Raw genomic sequence first — 20,416 nt, 5'->3', positions numbered from 1 at the left:
GCTAGCCACATGGTCCAGCAGTACCCAATACTAGCTGTGCAAGTCAGCAATACCCATCGCAAGTCAAGCGGTCTTCAGCACCCAATGCGTGACAAGGGTTTGTAGTACCCAATGCTAGCCGGGCAGGTCAGCAGTACATATCGCAAGCCACGCAGGTCTGTAGTACCCAACGCTAGCCGTGCAGGTCAGTAGTCACATACAACTGCAGTACCAGATGCTAGCTATGCAGGTCAGTAGTACCCAATAATAGATGTGCAGGTCAGTAGTCACATGGGTCTGCAGTACCCAGTGCCAGTCACATGGGTCTGCAGTACCCAGTGCCAGTCACATGGGTCTGCAGTACCCAGAGCCAGTCACATGGGTCAGCAGTACCCAGAGCCAGTCACATGGGTCTGCAGTACCCAGAGCCAGTCACATGGGTCTGCAGTACCCAGAGCCAGTCACATGGGTCTGCAGTACCCAGAGCCAGTCACATGGGTCAGCAGTACCCAGAGCCAGTCACATGGGTCAGCAGTACCCAGAGCCAGTCACATGGGTCAGCAGTACCCAGAGCCAGTCACATGGGTCAGCAGTACCCAGTGCCAGTTATGCAGTACCCAGTGCCAACTATGCAGGTCAGTAGTACACAACACTAGCTGAGCAGGCCAGCAGAAACCAGTGCTAGCCACAAAGGTCAGTAGTAACTATCGCTTGCCAAGCAGGTCAGTAGTACCCATTGCAACCCAAGCGGTCTTCAATACCCTGTGCTGGGCACATGGGTCTGCAGTATCCAATACTAGTCGGGCAGGCCAGTATTACACAACATTAGCTGAGGTCAGTAGAAGCCAGTGCTAGCCACGCAGGTGAAGAGCACACAATGCTAACTGCTATGCAAACAAATGATAGACTGAATGCTGAATAAACCATACATTCACCCCCAGTCAAGAGATCTGGGTTAAATCAATCGTTCTTTTGCTCACCGTGCCACCCTAGCTTAGACCCAGCCATATGTAAATCAATCTTGACCCTGTGCCTCGTGGGAACAGTTCAGACTGAACTGCCAAGCTAGGTCCTCCCTGGACGGGAAACAAGGATCCTGGGACCGGTTTCTGGGTATTACCCTTCATCAACCAGGCTAGCTTGAATCCAGTGGCACAGTGAGCAAGGGACCCACGTCTGGGCAAAAACATACTAATTAGGGTAAAAAGTGCTACGCAAACAAATGGACGGAATGCTGAATAAATCATACATTGACCCCCAGTCAAAAGATACAGGTTAAATCCATTGGTTCTTTTGCTCACCGTGCCACCCAGTTTAGACCCAACCATATGCAAATCAGTTTTGACCCTGTGCCTCATGGTAACAGTCCAGACCGAACTGCCAAGCCATGTCCTCCCTGGACCGGAAACAAGCATCCTGGGACCGGTTTCTGGGTATTACCCTACATCAGCTAGGCTAGCTTGAATCCAGTGGCACAGTGAGCAAGGGACCCACATCTGGGCATACCCATCCCACTTAGGGTGAAAAGGGCTGTGCAAACAAATGGCATGATGAGCAAAAAAAAACTATAGATTTAGGCCCAGATCTCTGTACTGGGGTGAATGTATGACATTGTTCTGCATTCTGTCCATCAATTGTTCTTTTCGTATTTGTCACCCTGAGTGGGACGGGTTTGCCCAGACGTGGGTCCCATGCTCTCCATGCCACTGGAGTCAAGCTATCCTGGCTGATGAGGGCTGAAAGCCCGAAACCGGTCCTAGGATGCTTGTTTCCAGTTCAGGGAGGACCTGGCCTGGCAGTTCGGGCTGGACTGTTCCCATTGAGCGCAGGGTCAAGACTGATTTGCATATGGCTGGGTCCAAACTGGAATGGCATGGTGAGCAAAAAACAATGGATTTAGACCTAGATCTCTGTACTGGGGTGAACGTATGACATTGTTCGGCATTCTGTCCATCAATTATTCTTTTTGCACAATGCTAACTGGGCTGCTCAGCAGTACCCAAAGCTAGCCGTGAAGTTCAAGAACAAACAACACTAACAGGGCAGGTTCAGCAGAAACCAATACTAGCCATGCAACTCTGTAGTACCCAGTGCTAGCTGCCCAGTTCAGTAGTACACTATGCTAGCAACACAGCTCAGTAGTACCCAGTGCTAGCCACGAAGCTCAGTAGTACCCAGTGCTAGCCACGCAGCTCAGTAGTACCCAGTGCTAGCCACGCAGCTGTAGCGACAGTAATTTTAGTCTATTTTCAGACTGGTGGTTACTATAATTTACTAAAAAAAAAAATTTTTGAAGAAAGAACTATCCCTGAACTTAAAGATGAAGAAGAGATAGTCTGTAGAATGATGCGTCAACTCAATCAGAAACTAAGATATTCAAAGTGTACAATTATGATCCTGGTCTTAACATGAGATGTATGTAACCAAGTGATCCCATTCTTAAACAGTGATAATTGATGAATCACCAGAAGGGCCTGTAATAGAAGAAGAAAAAATCCTTCTACCAAGAATAACCTTCATAAACACAAGTGTAACGAGGTGGGGGCGCCTACCTCGCGTGACTGGTGGAACCCTCACCCTGCTGACCATCCACCGACTCCTTCTTTACAGTCCGAACGGTGGAACGAAGGACGACGCGAGCCGGATGACGACGACGACAACAACAGCGGCTCCTTTAACTGGGCGTTCTCCACTGAAGAGGAGGACACTCCCCCGAAGGACGTCAGAGCGACCGGATTGGAGAAAAGCAGGGAAGTGATGTTCGTTGGGTGTGCGAGCACCCCGGAGGAGGAGAGACAGGCGGAAGCAAGCGGGACGGAGGCAAAACCGGAGAGAGCGCGGAGAGAGTCAGCCCGGAGGAACATCACGGAGGAGACGGAGAGACGGAAGGCGGAGGGAAGCCAGGAGGCCAACGACCCTGCGGACCGCCGTGCCACGCTCCCGAGGGAGGAGTGTGGCTGTCACAGGTTTGGCGGCGTTGGGCAGCCTGGTTGGGGAGGCGAAGCAATAGCGTGTGAATAGTGTAGATAGTCCCTGTTCGTTCCTACCCTGTGTTGTTCTCCCTTCCCATCCACTCTCCTACTCCCTTCCCAGTTCCTACCTTTTTGCCCCCACCTCACTTGTACACCAAGCACTGTATATATCCGAAGGCACGACTCACTGGGTTACCCTCACTTACCCCGGACCCCCTGGTGCAACCCCATTGAGGACTGGACACTAACGGCTCCCTTTCTGTTGGTCTCTTGCATGCACCTGAGCCGGAGGCAGCGGAGAGAAGACCCTATCTAGGAGGCACCTGTGAGAACAACCGTTCTACACCCAACTAAAGGAAGGAGAAGACCACCGCCACGGACCCCAGCGTGTTCGCCAGAGAGAGACTGACACTTCGAAATAGAAAGACGTTGATGTCTAAACCTGCTAGAGCAACAAAAATAAAACCGTCTTTAACCCCACTACTTGGTGTCACGGTCGTCCCTACTCCCACAACAAGGTAACCAAAATTAACCAGGCAGAATAATAATACAACAGTATAGAAATCTTTATCTGACCAGCCCGTTTTCACCTTTTAGAAATAATGCACAAACTATAAGAGCTGGAAATCGCCCATTGACCAAAGCGACTAGCCAGCAGTCCAACTAGGTATGTACTGTAAAATACCTGACACAACATTAACTGTCCGTTTGGAATGGTAGATCAACCATAAGAGCTTAAATTGATCCACGGTTGAGCAGGATTTCTCATTTGCTTAACCGAAGATGCTCGAAAGGCACTTGATGTGAAATCAAGTCAGTTATCTAAACGATTCTCCTGGGGACCCCAGAGACAAGGGTTAACACAATGAGGTTGTGGATTAACAAATATGGTGTAGGCCTGTATTACTATAAGATAAATGTAACATCACTAAATGTAGATAACCAACGTGCGCAAAGTTTTGAATAATAAAAACTGTTTTAGAATGTTTTTCTGTCAAAAATGGAGGATCACGAGTAGAATGTGGAGACTATAATTTGGTTAACTTTAGAAATGTTTATCTCTGTGAAAACAGCTATGAAGAAATTTCATTATAATTATATATAACAAGTACTTTATGTTTTTGTTTTTAAATTTAGAGTGTTTTTAAATGAAAAATTGTCCTGAAGAAGGTGACGACCTATATCACCGAAACGCCGCATCAACATATTTTTCTTTGTTTAAGTGAACACTGTTTTTAGATCATGAAATGTTTTTTATGAATAAATATGATGTTTTTAACTTATGATACCTGTACAAATAGACAATAAATTTCAGAGATATACCTGAAAAAAATCCTTTTGTCTCCACACTCTCATTGGTTCTACTTGATGTCTGATATAAACATTTGAAATAGATTCACCTTGTATAATTGTAAATTTGTTAACCCCTATACAACCTCGGAAATATCCCGGTGTTCACTCACTGTCTTTTATTTGGATCCCTCAGAGACTCCAGTCTCTTTACTGAAGAATACATGAAAAGGGAATCCTTGTATTGGTCTTATTATAATTTACTACTATTTCAGTCGTAGTTATATTTGCGTTCATTTGTAGGGCTTAACTATGTGCTTTGACAGGGTTTAGTGCCTTTTACCGTTTTCTCGGGCCTACAGGCCCGAAAGCTAGAGAGAAGCCATTTTGTATTTCTGCATCGACTGTCCAAGGCGCTTGCAGGGTAAAGGTAATGTTTAGAACTCATCCTGTTGTTCGCTAGAGAGGAACCGGTCAAGACTGGCCCTTATCTAAGTAATGTGTTTGTCTCCCCGGCTCTAGACGCAATACGCAGGTGGCCACTGCGGAGGGCGAAGGGAGTCTGGGACTGGTACAGGAATTCGGTGGGAGTCGGCCTAATGCCGGAATATTCCATAGAGAAAGTGAGCTCTATATTATCAAGGAACCAGTAGAGAAGGGAGAGAGAGCAACGTTAGGAGAAGACCGAAGAAGTTGGTCCGAGGGATGGTGCATAGAGATGGATACCATCAGCTAATTGAAATTCTGAAGTGAAGAAGGAGAGTGATGGAAAGTCCTGTAGTGACATCATACAGGAGTGGCAGAGACTAAGTCGAGAAGAGGGTTCGAGTATCCTGGAACCATGGCAGCGTAGATGAGGCGTAGCGGTGCAGACGTGTATTCGTGAGCCATAGAGGGAGAGCAGAGTCCCAAGCGTATAGAAGAGAACGAGAGAGAGGGATCAGATCCACTGCTGAGATGGAAAGACACACGTCTAAGGCGAGGCGTTCTGAGCTTAGTGTAGAATACATTTAACCATTCATCTTTATTCCCCTTTGAGGTTATAGGTAGCGACTAACTTAATTAATTTGTCTTTTGCTCATTTTGTCATGTCTGATTGTAGAATAAAGAGTTATTGACCAATATCTTTTAATGTTGTTTTCATGAATGAGATTAACCTTTCCTTTTAACCAGGTGCTGACATACAGAAGGATGGGATATGCCCTTCTACAAAGGTAACTGATGATTGGGGGAGAGTGTGAACTTAATTTGGGAAATAACTCTTGAAGGTGTATCCCCATTAGTTATCCCCATCAGTGTAGATCGTCGGGTGACGTTAAAGAGATCGTCGGGTGACGTTAAAGAGACAGTCTAACGGGACTATAAATATAGAAGATATCGTCGGGAGACGTTAAAGAATATAAAATGAGGTGAGCATAGGATAAGATATGGAATCCATTAGGTGTTAGTGGCATGTTTGATTATACCGGCATGTAAATAGCTTCTTTTCACTTTCTCAGGTGAGTATTCTAGATGTCTTGTAAATAGTGGCCTGAGAAGAGTGTCGTTACGTGACGACTGGGTTAGCCACGGTTGGTGAGCTGCCTGTCCTGAGAATCCGGTCGTTACAGCAGCTCAGTAGTACCCAGTGCTAGCCACGCAGCTCAGTAGTACCCAATGCTAGCCCCACACCTCAGTAGTGCTCAATGATAGCTGCACAGCTTAGTAGTACCATATACTGGGCACGTAGCTCAGTAGTACCCAATGCAAGCAGCGCAGTTCAGCAGTACCCAATGCAAGCCGCACTGCCGAGCAGTACCAAATGCAAGCTGCACAGCTCACTAAAACCAAATGCTAGCTACACAACTCAGTAGTACCCAAAGCTAGCCATGCCACTCAATAGTACCCAAAGCTAGCCATGCCACTCAATAGTACCCAATGCTAGCCGTGCCGCTCAATAGTACCCAATGCTAGCTGTGCCGCTCAATAGTACCCAATGCTAGCCGTGCCGCTCAATAGAGCCAAATGCTAGCCGTGCCGCTCAATAGAGCCAAATGCTAGCCGTGCCGCTCAATAGAGCCAAATGCTAGCCGTGCCGCTCAATAGAGCCAAATGCTAGCCGTGCCGCTCAATAGAGCCAAATGCTAGCCGTGCCGCTCAATAGAGCCAAATGCTAGCCGTGCCGCTCAATAGAGCCAAATGCTAGCCGTGCCGCTCAATAGAGCCAAATGCTAGCCGTGCCGCTCAATAGTACCCAATGCCAGCTGAACAGCTTAGTAATACCCAATGTGAGCTGCACAGTTCAGCAATGCTCGACCCAGCAGTGGCTCGCTCGCAGGCTCACCTGTCGCAGGTATTGTCAAGGTCTTCGCAGTCGCAGAAGCAGGCCACCATATGGTTCTTCTCACCATCTCGGTCTATGTATTCGCAGCAGCACAGGGAGTCATCGAAGTCCGTCGCCTTGCCAAGTCTTGACTTCTTGGTGCTCATTATACCTCTCCGCACTACTGCAAAAGCCGGCTTGGTTCAGTTAAGGACAGGTGTGGCTGCCAAGGGACACTGCCTGGAGAAACACACAAAAGAATGAAAATGATAGAGGTGGCTATGGGTTCATCACAGGGGTGAAGGAGAACAAGAGGTGAGATGAGGAACTTGGAACCCTTGGCTTATGTAATGCGTGTCCATGCCACATGTTCAGCATAACTGCTATGCAAATGAGTTCCACTTGGATGCACTGCATGTAAATTTATCTCCTGTGACAAGACGCACAAAGCCCATAGGGCTGAAAGTACTTCACCCCCTTTCCCCCTTCCGTCAGATGTCGTTTGTCGGCTTGGCAGTGTCTGAAGTCTTATCTCCAGCACGTCCGAGTTTTCACGGGTCTTTAAAGACCATTTGCATATTTCCATACCTTTGTAAACTGGTTACAGAGGCTTAGTTTTTGTTTCTGGTTCCAGTACCCCTTGGGCCCTCACTCTGCCTATTCCTTACATTTGTATTTTACATTTACTGCTCTAATATGAGAATGCATTTCATGAAAAAGAATATAAAGCAGGGTTGCCAAAAGAAAAATGCCAGCCATGTGTTTAAAGAGCCTGCAAAGACCTTATCTTAACACTAAATAGAGTTATAAATAAAAAAGTATGTATTCATTTGTAATGTGACTTTTCGGTCTTTGTTCCCTTTATAGATCAGTCTGGGATCATACAGGCAGCCCTAGAACACAATTACAAGTGCTTTCTATTTATATGTGCTGTTCAAAGTATGCACAGATATGTCTGGAAAATATGGCTTTAGGCGACTGTCTACTTTTGTACTATCTGGGACATAAAAATAATGAGCTGGCAACCCTAATCATAAGACTGTAAGTTTGTAGCAGGATCAGCATGTTATTTCCTCCACCCTCGATCCCCGATTAATGCCATAATAGCAATAGTTTAACTTACAACTGAAATCCTACGCCACCGTCATTAACATGCTGAGTTACTTCAAGTGTCTGGTAATGCACCATACATTCAGACAACTCACTCCTCATTCTTGCCCTTCACTTTCACGCTCACCCTGCACCCACAGCGATCAGAATGCACTCACACTGATCCCCATGCACTCACCATTTACCCACTCACCCTACACTTACAGTGATCACCCTGCACTCACAATGCACTGGTGCTCTTCACCCTGTAACTCACCCTGCACTCATGTAACACTTCACTCACCTGTACCCAACTGCTCAATCTGCAATCTCACTCACACAAGCCCATCACTAACTAACTATGCATTTAATCGTCCCACTTTGCACTTACATCCGCACCCAAATTCATGTGGTCGCCTCACTCACCCTGCAGTCACTCCTCTTACTCTACTCTCACAGTTGCATCACTCACCGTGCACTCACATACTCTGCCACCCACACAGCGCAGAGGGCTAATGTGCCAGCTACAAAGAACGTGTACCATGCGGATCACAAACAGAGTGTGAGTAAACTATGAGTAGCGCTATCAAAAAATTCAATGTTTGTCGGGAAGGCTCAATGGAGAGATGAGGTGCATTGTTGGAGAGTGGTAGAGAGGGAATTCATGGAGAAGGAGGAAATGAGGGGTGCCAAAAAAGACTGTTACACCGTGTGTGACCAGTGCTAGGGCCGGCTGGGAGTGTTGGGCCCCCCACTGAAGTTCGGGTCTAGTTGCGCCCCTGCCTGTGACAATCCTAAAAATCCGGCATGGATACAGTTTTGGGGCCCTACATTGGAGACCCCTGAAGTAATCAGTGCGTGTTTAGTGCTAACCAACATGTATTATGTCAAGGGAGGCGTTTGTTTCAATACAGGGTGCAAACACACTCCGTGTTTAGTTTCCTACTCAACAGAGGCAGGGGGAGCTGAAGTCGTAAGCCCAGGGTCACACATGCGGTCACTTGGGTCTTCAGATGCACCGCCTGTTACCTAGCCAGAGTTAACTGCGGAAGCAGGCACCGAGAGGCGGGTAATGAGAAGGAGCGGCAAAGGGGTGGGCATGGGGCATCATTTGTACAAACGTAGCTGCTGGAAGAATGAAATTCCATGGCTGTAAGCATAAATATACACTGTTCCTGCTAAATCAGCAGCGGGTGCCCTTCGGCGTCATTAGTTAGGAGTTGACAGGTGCAAACTTTCAGCATAGGAGGCGACAATTTAAAGCCGCACAACCACAAACACTCGAGAGGCAGAACACAATCAGAAAACCTGCACGCTTCACGTACTTGACAGCACTGGTCCGTATTACCCAATGCTGCTAAAACACACCCAGAGAGGTGGTTTTTTGTGGTTGTGCAGTTTGGTCGAAGGAGAGTCCTTCCCTCTGAATGTGCGCCCTCCTTTGGGGGACACCCCCTGTCCAGTGGGATCACCCCCTTACGAAGCAGAGGCGCTTCCACGGCATACCTCGTCCACTGCAGCCCCCACACCCGTAAAAGTAACTTATGTATACAATTACAACAAAACAAGCTTATTTTAAATAATTGACTGGTAGCAGAGATACCGCCTGTTGGAAGTTTTAACACCAGAGCCCCTCTCCGATCAGCAGAGTCTTGGTAATGCTACATTGAGAAATGCAACTCTTGAGAAAAGAAACACAGGACCAGGGCCGGCTTTTGGCATGGGCGAGCTGGGGTTAGGCCCAGGGCGCCCATCCCGAGGAGCTCTCAGCATTAAGGCCCTGTGCACAGCAACGTCCCTCTCTACCTTGGCTCCAGCGACTTAGTTTAACGCCATTCTAATTATTATTAACGAGCTGTCATGTAAACCCTGCCAGCCCCCGTTCTCTCACATCTACTTTCAACCCGTGAAGATATTGGAGCTCGGAGACAAGTTGCACCTTTGACGGAGTCAATCAGGGACGGACCTGAGAAACCTCAACCAGGAGCGGGTTTGGAAGAACCTCGGAGCAAGCAAGCCATTCGCATCTCGGGTGGGGTAGACGTGTAAGCGTCTCGGAGCAGGCAGGCCCTTCGCATCTCGGGTGGGGTAGACGTGTAAGCGTCTCGGAGCAGGCAGGCCCTTCGCATCTCGGGTGGGGTAGACGTGTAAGCGTCTCGGAGCAGGCAAGCCCTTCGCATCTCGGGTGGGGTAGACGTGTAAGCGTCTCGTCTCTTTCATACCTAGGGACAGGGCTTTAAGTGGGATGAAAAAACTGGGGGGCTCTCGATGGGGCGTGGCCAATGTAATTAAGGACGAGGCTGAAAAACACATAAGCTAAAAATCTGTGCTTACTGCTTACCGGACTTGAATTTTGCTGTTTTTGTCATTGCGTCCAGTTATACGATACGACAAGTAACATCATACCTACAACAAGTTAGGACTATTGGCTTTGTCAATAGTTAGTTGCATAAGATAAATAAGCAGCAACTATAGCTAGTATATAAAATTGAAAAAAGCTTCCACTTAAAGCCTTGGTGACACGACGACAGTGTTGCTGCTCCTGAATTTCAAAAAGAGAAGGAACTCCAGAAAGAAAATTACTCTATTTAAAGGATTTCCCTTCCCCTATGAAGCTCACCTGGCATGACGTCATGCCGTAACTTCTCCCCTAGTGAGAAGTGAACAGTGTGAGCAGGCGCACATCGATGTGCCTGCTTTCACTACAGTCCAGAAAAAAAAACGGACCACCTGTGCCAGGGCACAAAACAGAGCCCGATAGAGACCAGTTTCGAGGCGCCCTTTAAAAAACTGCCGGTGCTCAGCAGCGGCGATACCCGGCCCACTAAAGCCCCGCCTAGGGACAGGTCTGGAGGACCTCGGAGCAGGCAGGTCCTTCATACCTAGGGACAGGTCTGGAGGAGCTCGGAGCAGGAAGACCTTTCATACCGAGGGACAGGGTTGGAGGAGCTCGGAGCAGGAAGACCTTTCATACCGAGGGACAGGGTTGGAGGACCTCGGAGCAAACAAGCCCTTCATACGTTGCGGCAGCTGTAGGGGGTCTCAGAGCAGGCAGGCCCTCCATACCTAGGGACAGAGTTGAAGGACCTCAGAGCAGGCATGCCCTCCATGCCTATGGACAGGGTTGGAAGACCTCGGAGCAGGCAGGCCCTCCATACCTATGGACAGGGTTGGAGGACCTCGGAGCAGGCAGGCCCTCCACACCTAGGGACAGGTTTGGAGGGCTTCAGAGCAGGCAGGCCCTTCATACCTAGAAACCGGAATGGAGGGCTCCAGAGGAGGCTTGCCCTTCATACGTAGCGGCAGGTGTGGAGGGTCTCCGAGCAGGAAGACCTTTCATACCTAGGGACAGGGTTGGAGGACCTCGGAGCAGGCAGGCACTTCATACGTTGAGGCAAGTGTAGGGGGTCTCAGAGCAGGCATGCCCTCCATACCTAGGGACAGGGTTGGAAGACCTCGGAGCAGGCAGGCCCTCCATACCTAGGGACAGAACAGGTTTGGAGGAGTTCGGAGCAGGCAGGCACTTCATACCTAGGGGCAGGTTTGGAGGGCTTCAGAGCAGGCAGGCCCTTCATACCTAGAAACTGGAATGGAGGGCTCCAGAGGAGGCTTGCCCTTCATACGTAGCGGCAGGTGTGGAGGGTCTCAGAGCAGGAACACCTTTCATACCTAGGGGCAGGATTGGAGGACCTCAGAGCAGGCAAGCCCTTCATACGTAGCGGCAGGTGTGGAGGGTCTCAGAGCAGGAAGACCTTTCATACCTAGGGGCAGGGTTGGAGGACCTCAGAGCAGGCAAGCCCTTCATACGTAGCAGCAGGTGTGGAGGGTCTCCGAGCAGGAAGACCTTTCATACGTAGGGGCAGGATTGGAGGACCTCAGAGCAGGCAGGCCCTCCATACCTAGGGACAGAGTTGAAGGACCTCAGAGCAGGCAGGCCCTCCATACCTAGGGACAGGGTAGGAGGACCTCAGAGCAGGCAGGCCCTCCATACCTAGGGACAGGTTTGGAGGGCTTCAGAGCAGGCAGGCTCTTCATATGTAGCGGCAGGTTTCGAGGGTCTTGGAGCAGGCAGGCCCTTCATACCTAGAGGCAGGATTAGAGGGCTCCAGAACAGATAGGCCCTTCATATGTAGCGGAAGGTTTGGATGGTCTCGGAGCAGGCTGGCCCTTCATACCCAGGTACATGGTTGGAGGACCTCGGAGCATGTGGTCTTTCATACCTAGGGGCAGGTTTGGAGGGCTTTGGAGCAGGCAGGTCCTTCATACCTAAGGCAGGTTTGGAGAGCCTCTGAGAAGGCAGTCTGTTAAGTTGAAGAAAATGACTGCCACAGATGCATGTAGGTAGAATAACGAGTGGTTTTATTATGGAATACAGGTTCCGAGTGAAGAGCCTACGAGCGCTCGTCCGGGACCCTCAGTGCTACTGCGCAAATGAGAACTGGTCTGAGCAGGACAGCAGAAGCGGAGCCAATGGCATACATGTGAACTAATACATTCGGTGTCTCTTGCGGAAACAAGGGAATGTACAAAGAAGAAAAAGGATACAGTATCCCATCAAATAATAATCTTTGAATTTTAAAGGAAATTAAAACATTTCGAACATCTCTAAAGGCAGCCCTTTCAATTGAAGGCCTTGACTCTTTAGGAGTATTTAAACTTCTCAAACTGTAACTAGAAAGAACACTTACATCATTGAGTCATATGAGAATAGCCGTCAGATCCAACAGGTACTTCATTGGAAGAACGAGCACCTCCAATATCAGAGAAGGCACTAAGAGCACAGTGAGGAGCACTTTCCTTCCGAGGAACATCCCATCAGGAACTTCAAACACCACTCTCAGTAAGAATACCTTTGTTTTTGACAGCCATCATTTTTTTTAACTTGGTACTGAGTGACCTTTACAAGACTTCTCCTGCTCCACCACCATCTCCCTTCCAAAAAAATAACACCTATGGATATTTTGACCACCTTAATGGGTAGTGAATATTTCGACTCTCCTTTCTTCACCTTATTTAATGAGAAGCCAGTCTCCAACTAAGTACTCAACCTACTTGGAATTATTTTGTTTTATCATCAACATATTTGGCAACTGCTTCCTGTTTTAGACACTTTGTTCCGCATGTCCCCAGAATTAGCTTTTACTATAGTGTCCTGAGAAAACTCTTCCACCCATATGGGATACAATTTGCACCTGGATTGTATGTTACGTAACAATTTGAATGAAGACATCAGTTGTACTGTGTGGTGAAGTGTGATAACTCCAAACTTTCTCTCATATCAGACCAGAAGAAAAAGCAGTCTGTACACCTTCATAAGCCCCTTCATACCGAGGGGCAGATTTGGGAGGTCTCGAACCTGGTAAGTCAGTCATACCTACGGGCAGGTTTGGAGGGACTCAGAGCAGACAGTCCCTTCATACCCAAGGACAGTTTTGAAGGGTCTTGGAGCAGGTAGGCCCTTCATACCTAATAGAGGGTGTGGTAGGGTCTTGTAGCAGACAGGCCCATCATAACTAGAACCCGGTGAGGACAGCCTCAGAATTCAAGCCTTACACGGACTGGTGTGGACGGGATTTGGAGCAACCAGGACAGGCCCTTCATCCTTAGCGGAGGTATAGTAGGCCCCCGAGCATGCAGGCAATTTATACCCAGTTGCAAAGATGGACAGCCTTGGGGCAGGTAAGACCTCCACAGACTAAGGTGGGTGTGGGATGGTCCAGGAGCAGGCATGGTCTGCACATACAGAGGCACATATGAAACTGCCTCGGAGCAGCAGGCAGATACTTCATATCAAAGGGAGCAGGCAGGGTTTAGATACCCATTGGCAGGAGTGGAACTGCCTCGAAGCAGCCAGGCCTATCAAGTCCAGGAGAGAGGGTGGGTAGGAGCATGTAAGGCACACCCTTCACGCCACGTATAGAGAGCAAGCAGCCTTTTCTATCAAAAAAGCCATTTTATTGTAAAAGAGGAATATCAAAGCCTTTCACAAGACAAGTATCAGCGCATCATGGAAGCCCAGTTATAAATGCACAGGACACTGCTAGGCAGGCACCTAGAGACATGCCTGAGGTGGAAACACATCCGCCCAGCACATAACAATGAGGTTAGAGGCGGAGGTTTGTTTACCGCAGCGTCTCCTCCGGGAGGGCACAAAGGGAAGCGTCCTCATTAGCAAGGTATCACTACAGGATCAAGTACACATGAGAGATACCTTCATCGTCAGAAACTGACCCTACCCTGGGGAGAGACAGCGCAAGCAAAAAGGGGACAAAGAACGAGGAAACAGCGGTGCAGGTGACAAAAACGAGAAAACTAACATTGGCAATGGCAACAGGGAAATCTTATGAATGCACTGTCAAGCCATCAAAAAACCCATGTACATTTAAGATTGCCTACTCCTATCTGTGCTGCTGCCAGAGAAGAGCACCATGAACTATCTAGTTACCGATGACACTTTAAAAACAATATAATGATGTCTGTGCCCCTTAACCCCTTCGCTGCGGCGGCTATTCCGCCGCAGCGCTAAAGGGGCGGGGCGGCCGCATGCTGGTGACGGAGCCGCTCCGTCACCAGCCGCGGTTGAGCTATGCTGGTGACGGAGCGGTTCCGTCATGACCCGCCCCGCTCATTAGAACGCCAACGCAGGCGCGAAATCAGCGCCGCTCAGGCGCGGCGGCTGGGCCATGACGGAACCGCTCCGTCATCAGCACAGCCCAACTGTAGCTGATGACGGAGCGGTTCCGTCATCAGCAGGGGAGGGGTTAAAGTTCAAGATCAGGCAGCTAGATAAATAAACAAAATGATCACAGCAGCGTTGAGGGCAAACACTTTAATTGTGGAAGCACACGACTTCTGACCAATCAAAACATAATATCCCGGTCCCAAAGTATGGACGAAGCCAAAGCTCCTCTTCTGGTGGTTCTCACATAATTGTCTGGCGACAGTTGTTCCGTCAAGCCAGACCAGAAGAAGGAGTCAAGCACTGGGAGCACAGAAAGGAGGCACAACAAGCGAAGAGTACAAGCACTAGGAGACCGGGACCAGGGAGCAGGCAGACAAGGAGGAGGGCAACCAAAAAGTAAGAAGGATATCGGCCTCAGGGCAGCCAGCCAAACAAGGAGGGCAGCCGAAGGGCCAGACACAAAGAGGATGGTCAGTCAGCCAGATACATGGAGGAGGAGTGGTCGTTCAGTCAGACAGGCGGAGTAGCGATGGGCTACCACACTTAGAGAAAGAAGGAATGTGAAGTAAAAACACTTCAAAAAGCCCGAGTGTCCTTGAAAGTTCAAACTTGGTTAGCTGGATAAATAAACAAAACGGTTACAGAAGCGTGGAGGGCAAGCACTTCTTTGGTAGAAGCACACAACTTCTATCTAATCAAAACATGTACTCTTGGCTCCCAACATGTGGGTGGGGGTCAAAGCTCCCCTCACGTAATGCTCACATAACTGAATTGCGATAGTTTAGCTGTCAAGCGAGAACCATAAAAAGGGGATGGAAATCAGAGGAAACCCTAAGGAGGCGGGTAGCCAAGGAAAGGAAGTTGGGAGGGAGAGAATTAATAAAAAAAACATGAAAGGCAGAGTGTTGGAAGGTAGACGCTGATGGAGGACATGAGGAGTATGGTGAAACAACAAGAGAAAGCTGCAGTTCAGTGTTGAAGCTCCATAGTAAAAGTGAATTGAACTGGCAGGCATACCCATCACTCTATAATTCCTGAAGCTGCTACACGAATAGAGCAGCAGTCTGTGCAAACCCAATGATGTCAGCATTCATGACCATACCAACGATAACCATTTTAGACTGGGGTGAAGTTGAGCTTACCATCACATCGGTTAATTGGTTTTGATTCTCTCTGTACCAAATTGTACAACCTCTAGGGATTATCAGATCAAAAAAAAAAAAAAAAAGAGGCAATCATTATCTCGGAACACTTACGGCTTGTGCCCATTAACCAGCACAGGACTTTGGAATACTCATCTACATCTTATATTCACACATTTTGTAAAGATTAATTTTCATACTTGGACAGTCAGTTGTACTATCTAATTGCATGTATGCGCACTTCTGTGGCGACTACAACTGGAGAACATCACAACTAACCAACGGCTGACATGGGTCCTTCACGTCAAGTACATCAATCCCAATTGTCAGGATCACTACTTGCTTCCAACAGGTTCAGTGCTGTATCCTATAACTAGAGAAGCAAGACTGAACGGAAAGCTGACCATATCCCTGGGTGCTCCATGGGCGATGACGAAGCTTCTGAACCAGATTTTGTTTCCCCTTGGGAGCCACCTGTACTCACAGAGCTCAAGTTGGAGTCATGTAGAGAGAGGCTGAGAATAACTATGGTCACAGGGCTCATGGACAAAATAGGTATTCAGTATCAAAAAGTGACGGTGCTAGGCCAATCAGGGAAAATGCACAAGGTGAGCACACTTATAAAAAAAGGTATTGGCGACATAGATTACCATGCCTGAAGACAGACACATGCACTAATGTAGGTGATGCATGCAATCCAATACACAGGCAGAGCAACATGCACATTGACATCCAGGCAAGCAGACTACAAGAACTCATACATATGAATCGCCTGAGATGTAGTCAACCATACACACAAAGACGTGCTATGATGTATATCCAGTATAGAGCTTTACACTGTAGCAAAGCAATCTTAAATTGCTAGATGTGACAGGAGAAAGAAAAGGGCATAACTAGAGAGATGAAATGAGGTAGAATCCTTGTGAATGGAATGATGTTTCTCCACAGCGGTGTAGTGGTCATAAGCAGACTTTGGCCAATTGAGTGCAACAGTGGAAGTGGGAGGAAAATAGGCCACAGGTAAGGAAAGGGGGAAGTAGAGAGGGAAGGTAATACAAGTGATCAGGGGTCAAATTGTGTATGAATCAGGACCTTATCTTAGTAATTGTTGTCTGTTCTAAAGATGCCAAGGAGAGCTAGGACAACCAAGTATGCAAGTCCAAAACTCAATACTCCGAGACTGGCACACACAGGCAATAACAATGTAGGCACGAATACAGCCCCACAGAACAGAGATACAGGCAGATTGCACTCTGCCTGGAACACAAAGAAGACCAGAGGGACGAACTGTTAGACACAGAATGAGACATGGATTGGGGCCTCGTGTCTATTTAATGTTTAGACCCTTTGCTAAACAACTCTGATTTAAGCAAAGGGAAGACTCCTGTCAATGAGTAATAAATCACCAATTTCTCCCTAGAGAAATCACTTTTTTGGGAGGGAATACGGCATTCTCTATACCCACTGAACAAGGCCCTCTTTGGAATGATGACATGTTGGTAAAGTGCTCTGTGTATGTCCATTCCATACTTATCTGTTTGCTATAATAACGCATATGTAAACACTGCAAATTACTTTGTTTCTTGACAGATCACGCAATATACACCAACCGCGTGTATTCATTCAGTCCTCAACTTTCCATTAAAACATTTAGGCCTGAACTAGTAGAATGGACTAGAAAGACGAACCCGAAATCATAGTTTACACGTTATGTATTAATGTCCTGTGCACTACTTATCAAGCACCTGCCGCTGTTCCATGCCACTGTTCAGCAGATTAAAGATTATAGCACATGGAAAGGTGCACCAGCCAGTAGTGGAAATCCAATATATTCTCAAAATATGTTCATTATTGTGTTTCTTCAATGATCAGAATAGATCAAATCTAGCCTGGATTTGATCTATTTTTGTACTTGCTGGTGCAGCTTTCCATGTGCTATGAACTGGTAGAATGCTGTACCTTTCCTACCGGACCCCTGGTACAGAGCGATAACAACTAAGGGGAAATATGATAAGACAATCAGACATGAAAAGGGTAACTTTTTTCCCTCAAACCTTGTACTAGGAGTTGTGTGAAGGTAGTGAGCCTACTGGCACCAGCTTGACAGACAGAAAAGTGCCTTGTCATGGTAGCTCTAAAGGACGTGCAGGCTACTACTAGTACTGTTGAGGCGTCGTCATAAATGGACAGTAGATTAGAGCCCAGCAGCCAAGGCTGCAGGTGAACAAATCCAAGTAGTGGGGGAAACCAGTGCATACGACTGACTCAAAGAGGACCTGATAAACTGCATCATCCTGCTGGAAGTGGAGTACCTAAAGATTTTCTGAGACCACGGAACGTATGTATCATAGGATTCCCAGCCATTTTATAGGGTGACAGATGTGATTAGGGTTGCCACCTCTCCAAAAGAAAAATATCGGTCATTTGTTGTGGTTTTAACAATCTTCAAAGGCCCTGATGTGATACTAAATAGGGCTGAAAGCAAAATCGTATGCATTCTTTTGTAACATAGCTTTTCTGCCTTTCTTCACTTTATTTGTGATGGATCGTTAACCCAGCTCTAGAACACATTTTGAAGTGCTTTTTATTTACAATTGCTGTCTGAAGTATATACAAAGAAGGGCTACAAATACCGGCTCTGGTGGATTGTGATTTTGCTTTTTCTCATACCAGCCGGGGCATTAAAATACTTATGATGTCGGTAAAAAAAAAAAAAAAAGACCAGGTGGCAGCCGCAGAGGTGGTACAGAAATGTCTGTACTCAAAGATGCTTTCAGTGGTTCTCCTTTATGCGTTTGGTGTTGTGAAAGAGTTGAGACTGACTTCTAAGACCCTAGTTCATTTCACAATGAGCCACTGGGGGGAGGAACAATGCTTACAAAGCCCACTGCATGGATTGTAGCAGAATGCTGTGCTTTCTGAACTTGAGTAAGCACACAGTTTAAGCAGCAGAACCTGCAGTTGAATTATCATGGGATTTCGAAACTAGGGTTTGCGCCGTCAGTCTGTAATCCTGCATGGTTCAGGATGATCCAGGAGGGGCAGACCGACAAGTTGTCTGACGCTAAATGCAGATTGATGGCCGTTCTACAGGACATGCATGCCTAATCTCGGAAGTTGCACTAGGGGCACTCAGCTTCCCCTGGATCTAGTCTGCTGGTCCATTTGCCGTAAAAATACTTCAGTGCCAACATACCATGACAGAAAGGGATTCCATTCTGGCATGATGGTTCTTTTCTTTTTTGCTCTCACTGCCACTCTCTTGAAGTTCATGTGTTTGATCAGCCAGGAGGCCTGGATGGTCCTTATGCACCAAGTTCGTGTCCTTGATGCAACCAGCACGAATGTATTCAGTTAGCTGGGATGGGACATCAACGGGTTGGCTCCAGTGTCCTTGATTTAGTCCCAACCACAGAAAGGTGGAATCCATAACGAAACAATATCACCCAGACCAATGGGACAACTAAGGAAACAGGATGGGAAGGGCATCCATGAGCATCACTTCAGAACCGAGCCATTATCTAAAACACTATCTCCCATCCCTAATGCAGTTTTGAAAAAGTGACTAAAGACTGAACTTGCCTTTGGGAAGGCTGTCCCATTTAACACTTGGACCATGAGAGCAAGAGTCATGGGACCTCCACCCCTATGGATTATCAGGTTTATTTAATTTTGTAGATTAAGGTGTGGTTCTTTCTGAAGTACGTTTGTTAACTCGACTACCATAGAGTGCTCTGCCTCACACTTAACTTTGTATTAAAAAAACAAGTGTTGTGCTTTCCTCGATTGCTATATAATGATAAAATATTCATTTCTATGTGCTTTTGTTTGTCCCTTTAAATACTAAAGCATACTCCATTTGTCTCGACAACTTTCTGATATAGTATCATATTAATTAAGTCGATTTTATTGCACTAATTCCAGTTTTCAAAAAACTAAGCAAGAAATGCTACTATTTTGTGTAAAACGAGGAGGACTAGTAGATACTGACGAGTGGATGAAATGCAAATGTTGAGATGGGGGACCTGGGCTCAAATCCCAACTGACGCACTTGAACAAATTGTGAGATCCTAGGATGGATGACCCAGAGAGTATGTCCACCAGACGTTTGGATTTCCGCTTACAATTTGTTTTCAATTACATATAGCCTATTTGTCGCAAGAAACACAAACAGCTAGGAATGTGTGTCACGGGCCAGCCTTTCCAGATGCCTCCATCTCTTTTCACTTCAACTTTTAATGCGACTGGCAATGTTTTTACAATGCCTAATTCGATTCGTGTCCACTGAGACGCACTAACGGATATTAATCTTGTCTACAATTCGTAGGTGAGATGTCATCAAGTCCCACTGTAATGTTTCCGCTTGCTGGCGATATTTACCGTTTCGCAAAACAGTTGTGACAAAATATGATGTCACATAATTGTATAAAGGGGCGAGGGCTTGATACAAAAAAGGTTGCCGACCAGTATTTCAATGTGGGCAGCGGTTAAATTAGGCATTTTCATCTATCTGCGAGAGTAGGTTCACCTAGTCGTTTCTCTCTTTATCTGCTGTACTACTAGTTAAGAGTTTGTTCGCGTCCGACTTCTCATGCTTGTCTAAAATGTATTTGTATTTACCTAAGTCTGCACCTGACAACTGTCCTTCCTTATCTCCTTTCAGTGACAGAACACCCGTTAACTTTCAACAGCCTCTTTCACACGCTCCATTCGGTGCAAAATGCTGCAAACTTTGCTATGTGAATGCTGTACAACATCACAAATTAGACAAACTCTTCCCTCGAAGTCTTTCTTGCTGTGTATATGGGGTCCTCAGTATGCTGTCGAAACAAACAGGGTTTTTTAATTAATGATGAGCCCAATTCAAAACACACCAGTGGAACTTGAGAGGTCCAAGTTTTAGGATAGCACACCACACACATAAGGGGGACTAGAAAAGTTCTCGTTCTCTAACAGAGAA

The 20,416-nt window shown here is 47.1% G+C and overlaps 1 protein-coding gene across 4 annotated transcripts in view; it reads right to left on the bottom strand.

Annotated features, from left to right (window-relative positions):
• The window catches only part of ZDHHC23 (zDHHC palmitoyltransferase 23), a 249,215-nt gene that overhangs the window by 228,361 nt on the left and 438 nt on the right, over nt 1-20,416 (bottom strand). For all 4 annotated transcript variants that reach the window (XM_086935590.1, XM_086935593.1, XM_086935591.1 and 1 more), the window contains exon 2: nt 6,565-6,783. In XM_086935590.1, coding sequence (XP_086791716.1) covers nt 6,565-6,710 — 146 coding nt within the window. In that variant the 5' untranslated portion in view covers nt 6,711-6,783. The remainder of the gene's footprint in view (nt 1-6,564; nt 6,784-20,416) is intronic.

Source organism: Lissotriton vulgaris, chromosome 8 (genome assembly GCF_964263255.1).
Source record: "Lissotriton vulgaris chromosome 8, aLisVul1.2, whole genome shotgun sequence".
In the NCBI taxonomy this organism is placed as follows: domain Eukaryota; kingdom Metazoa; phylum Chordata; class Amphibia; order Caudata; family Salamandridae; genus Lissotriton; species Lissotriton vulgaris.
Note: the sequence above shows the minus strand (reverse complement) of the source record. Positions and strands in the feature narration are given on the sequence as shown.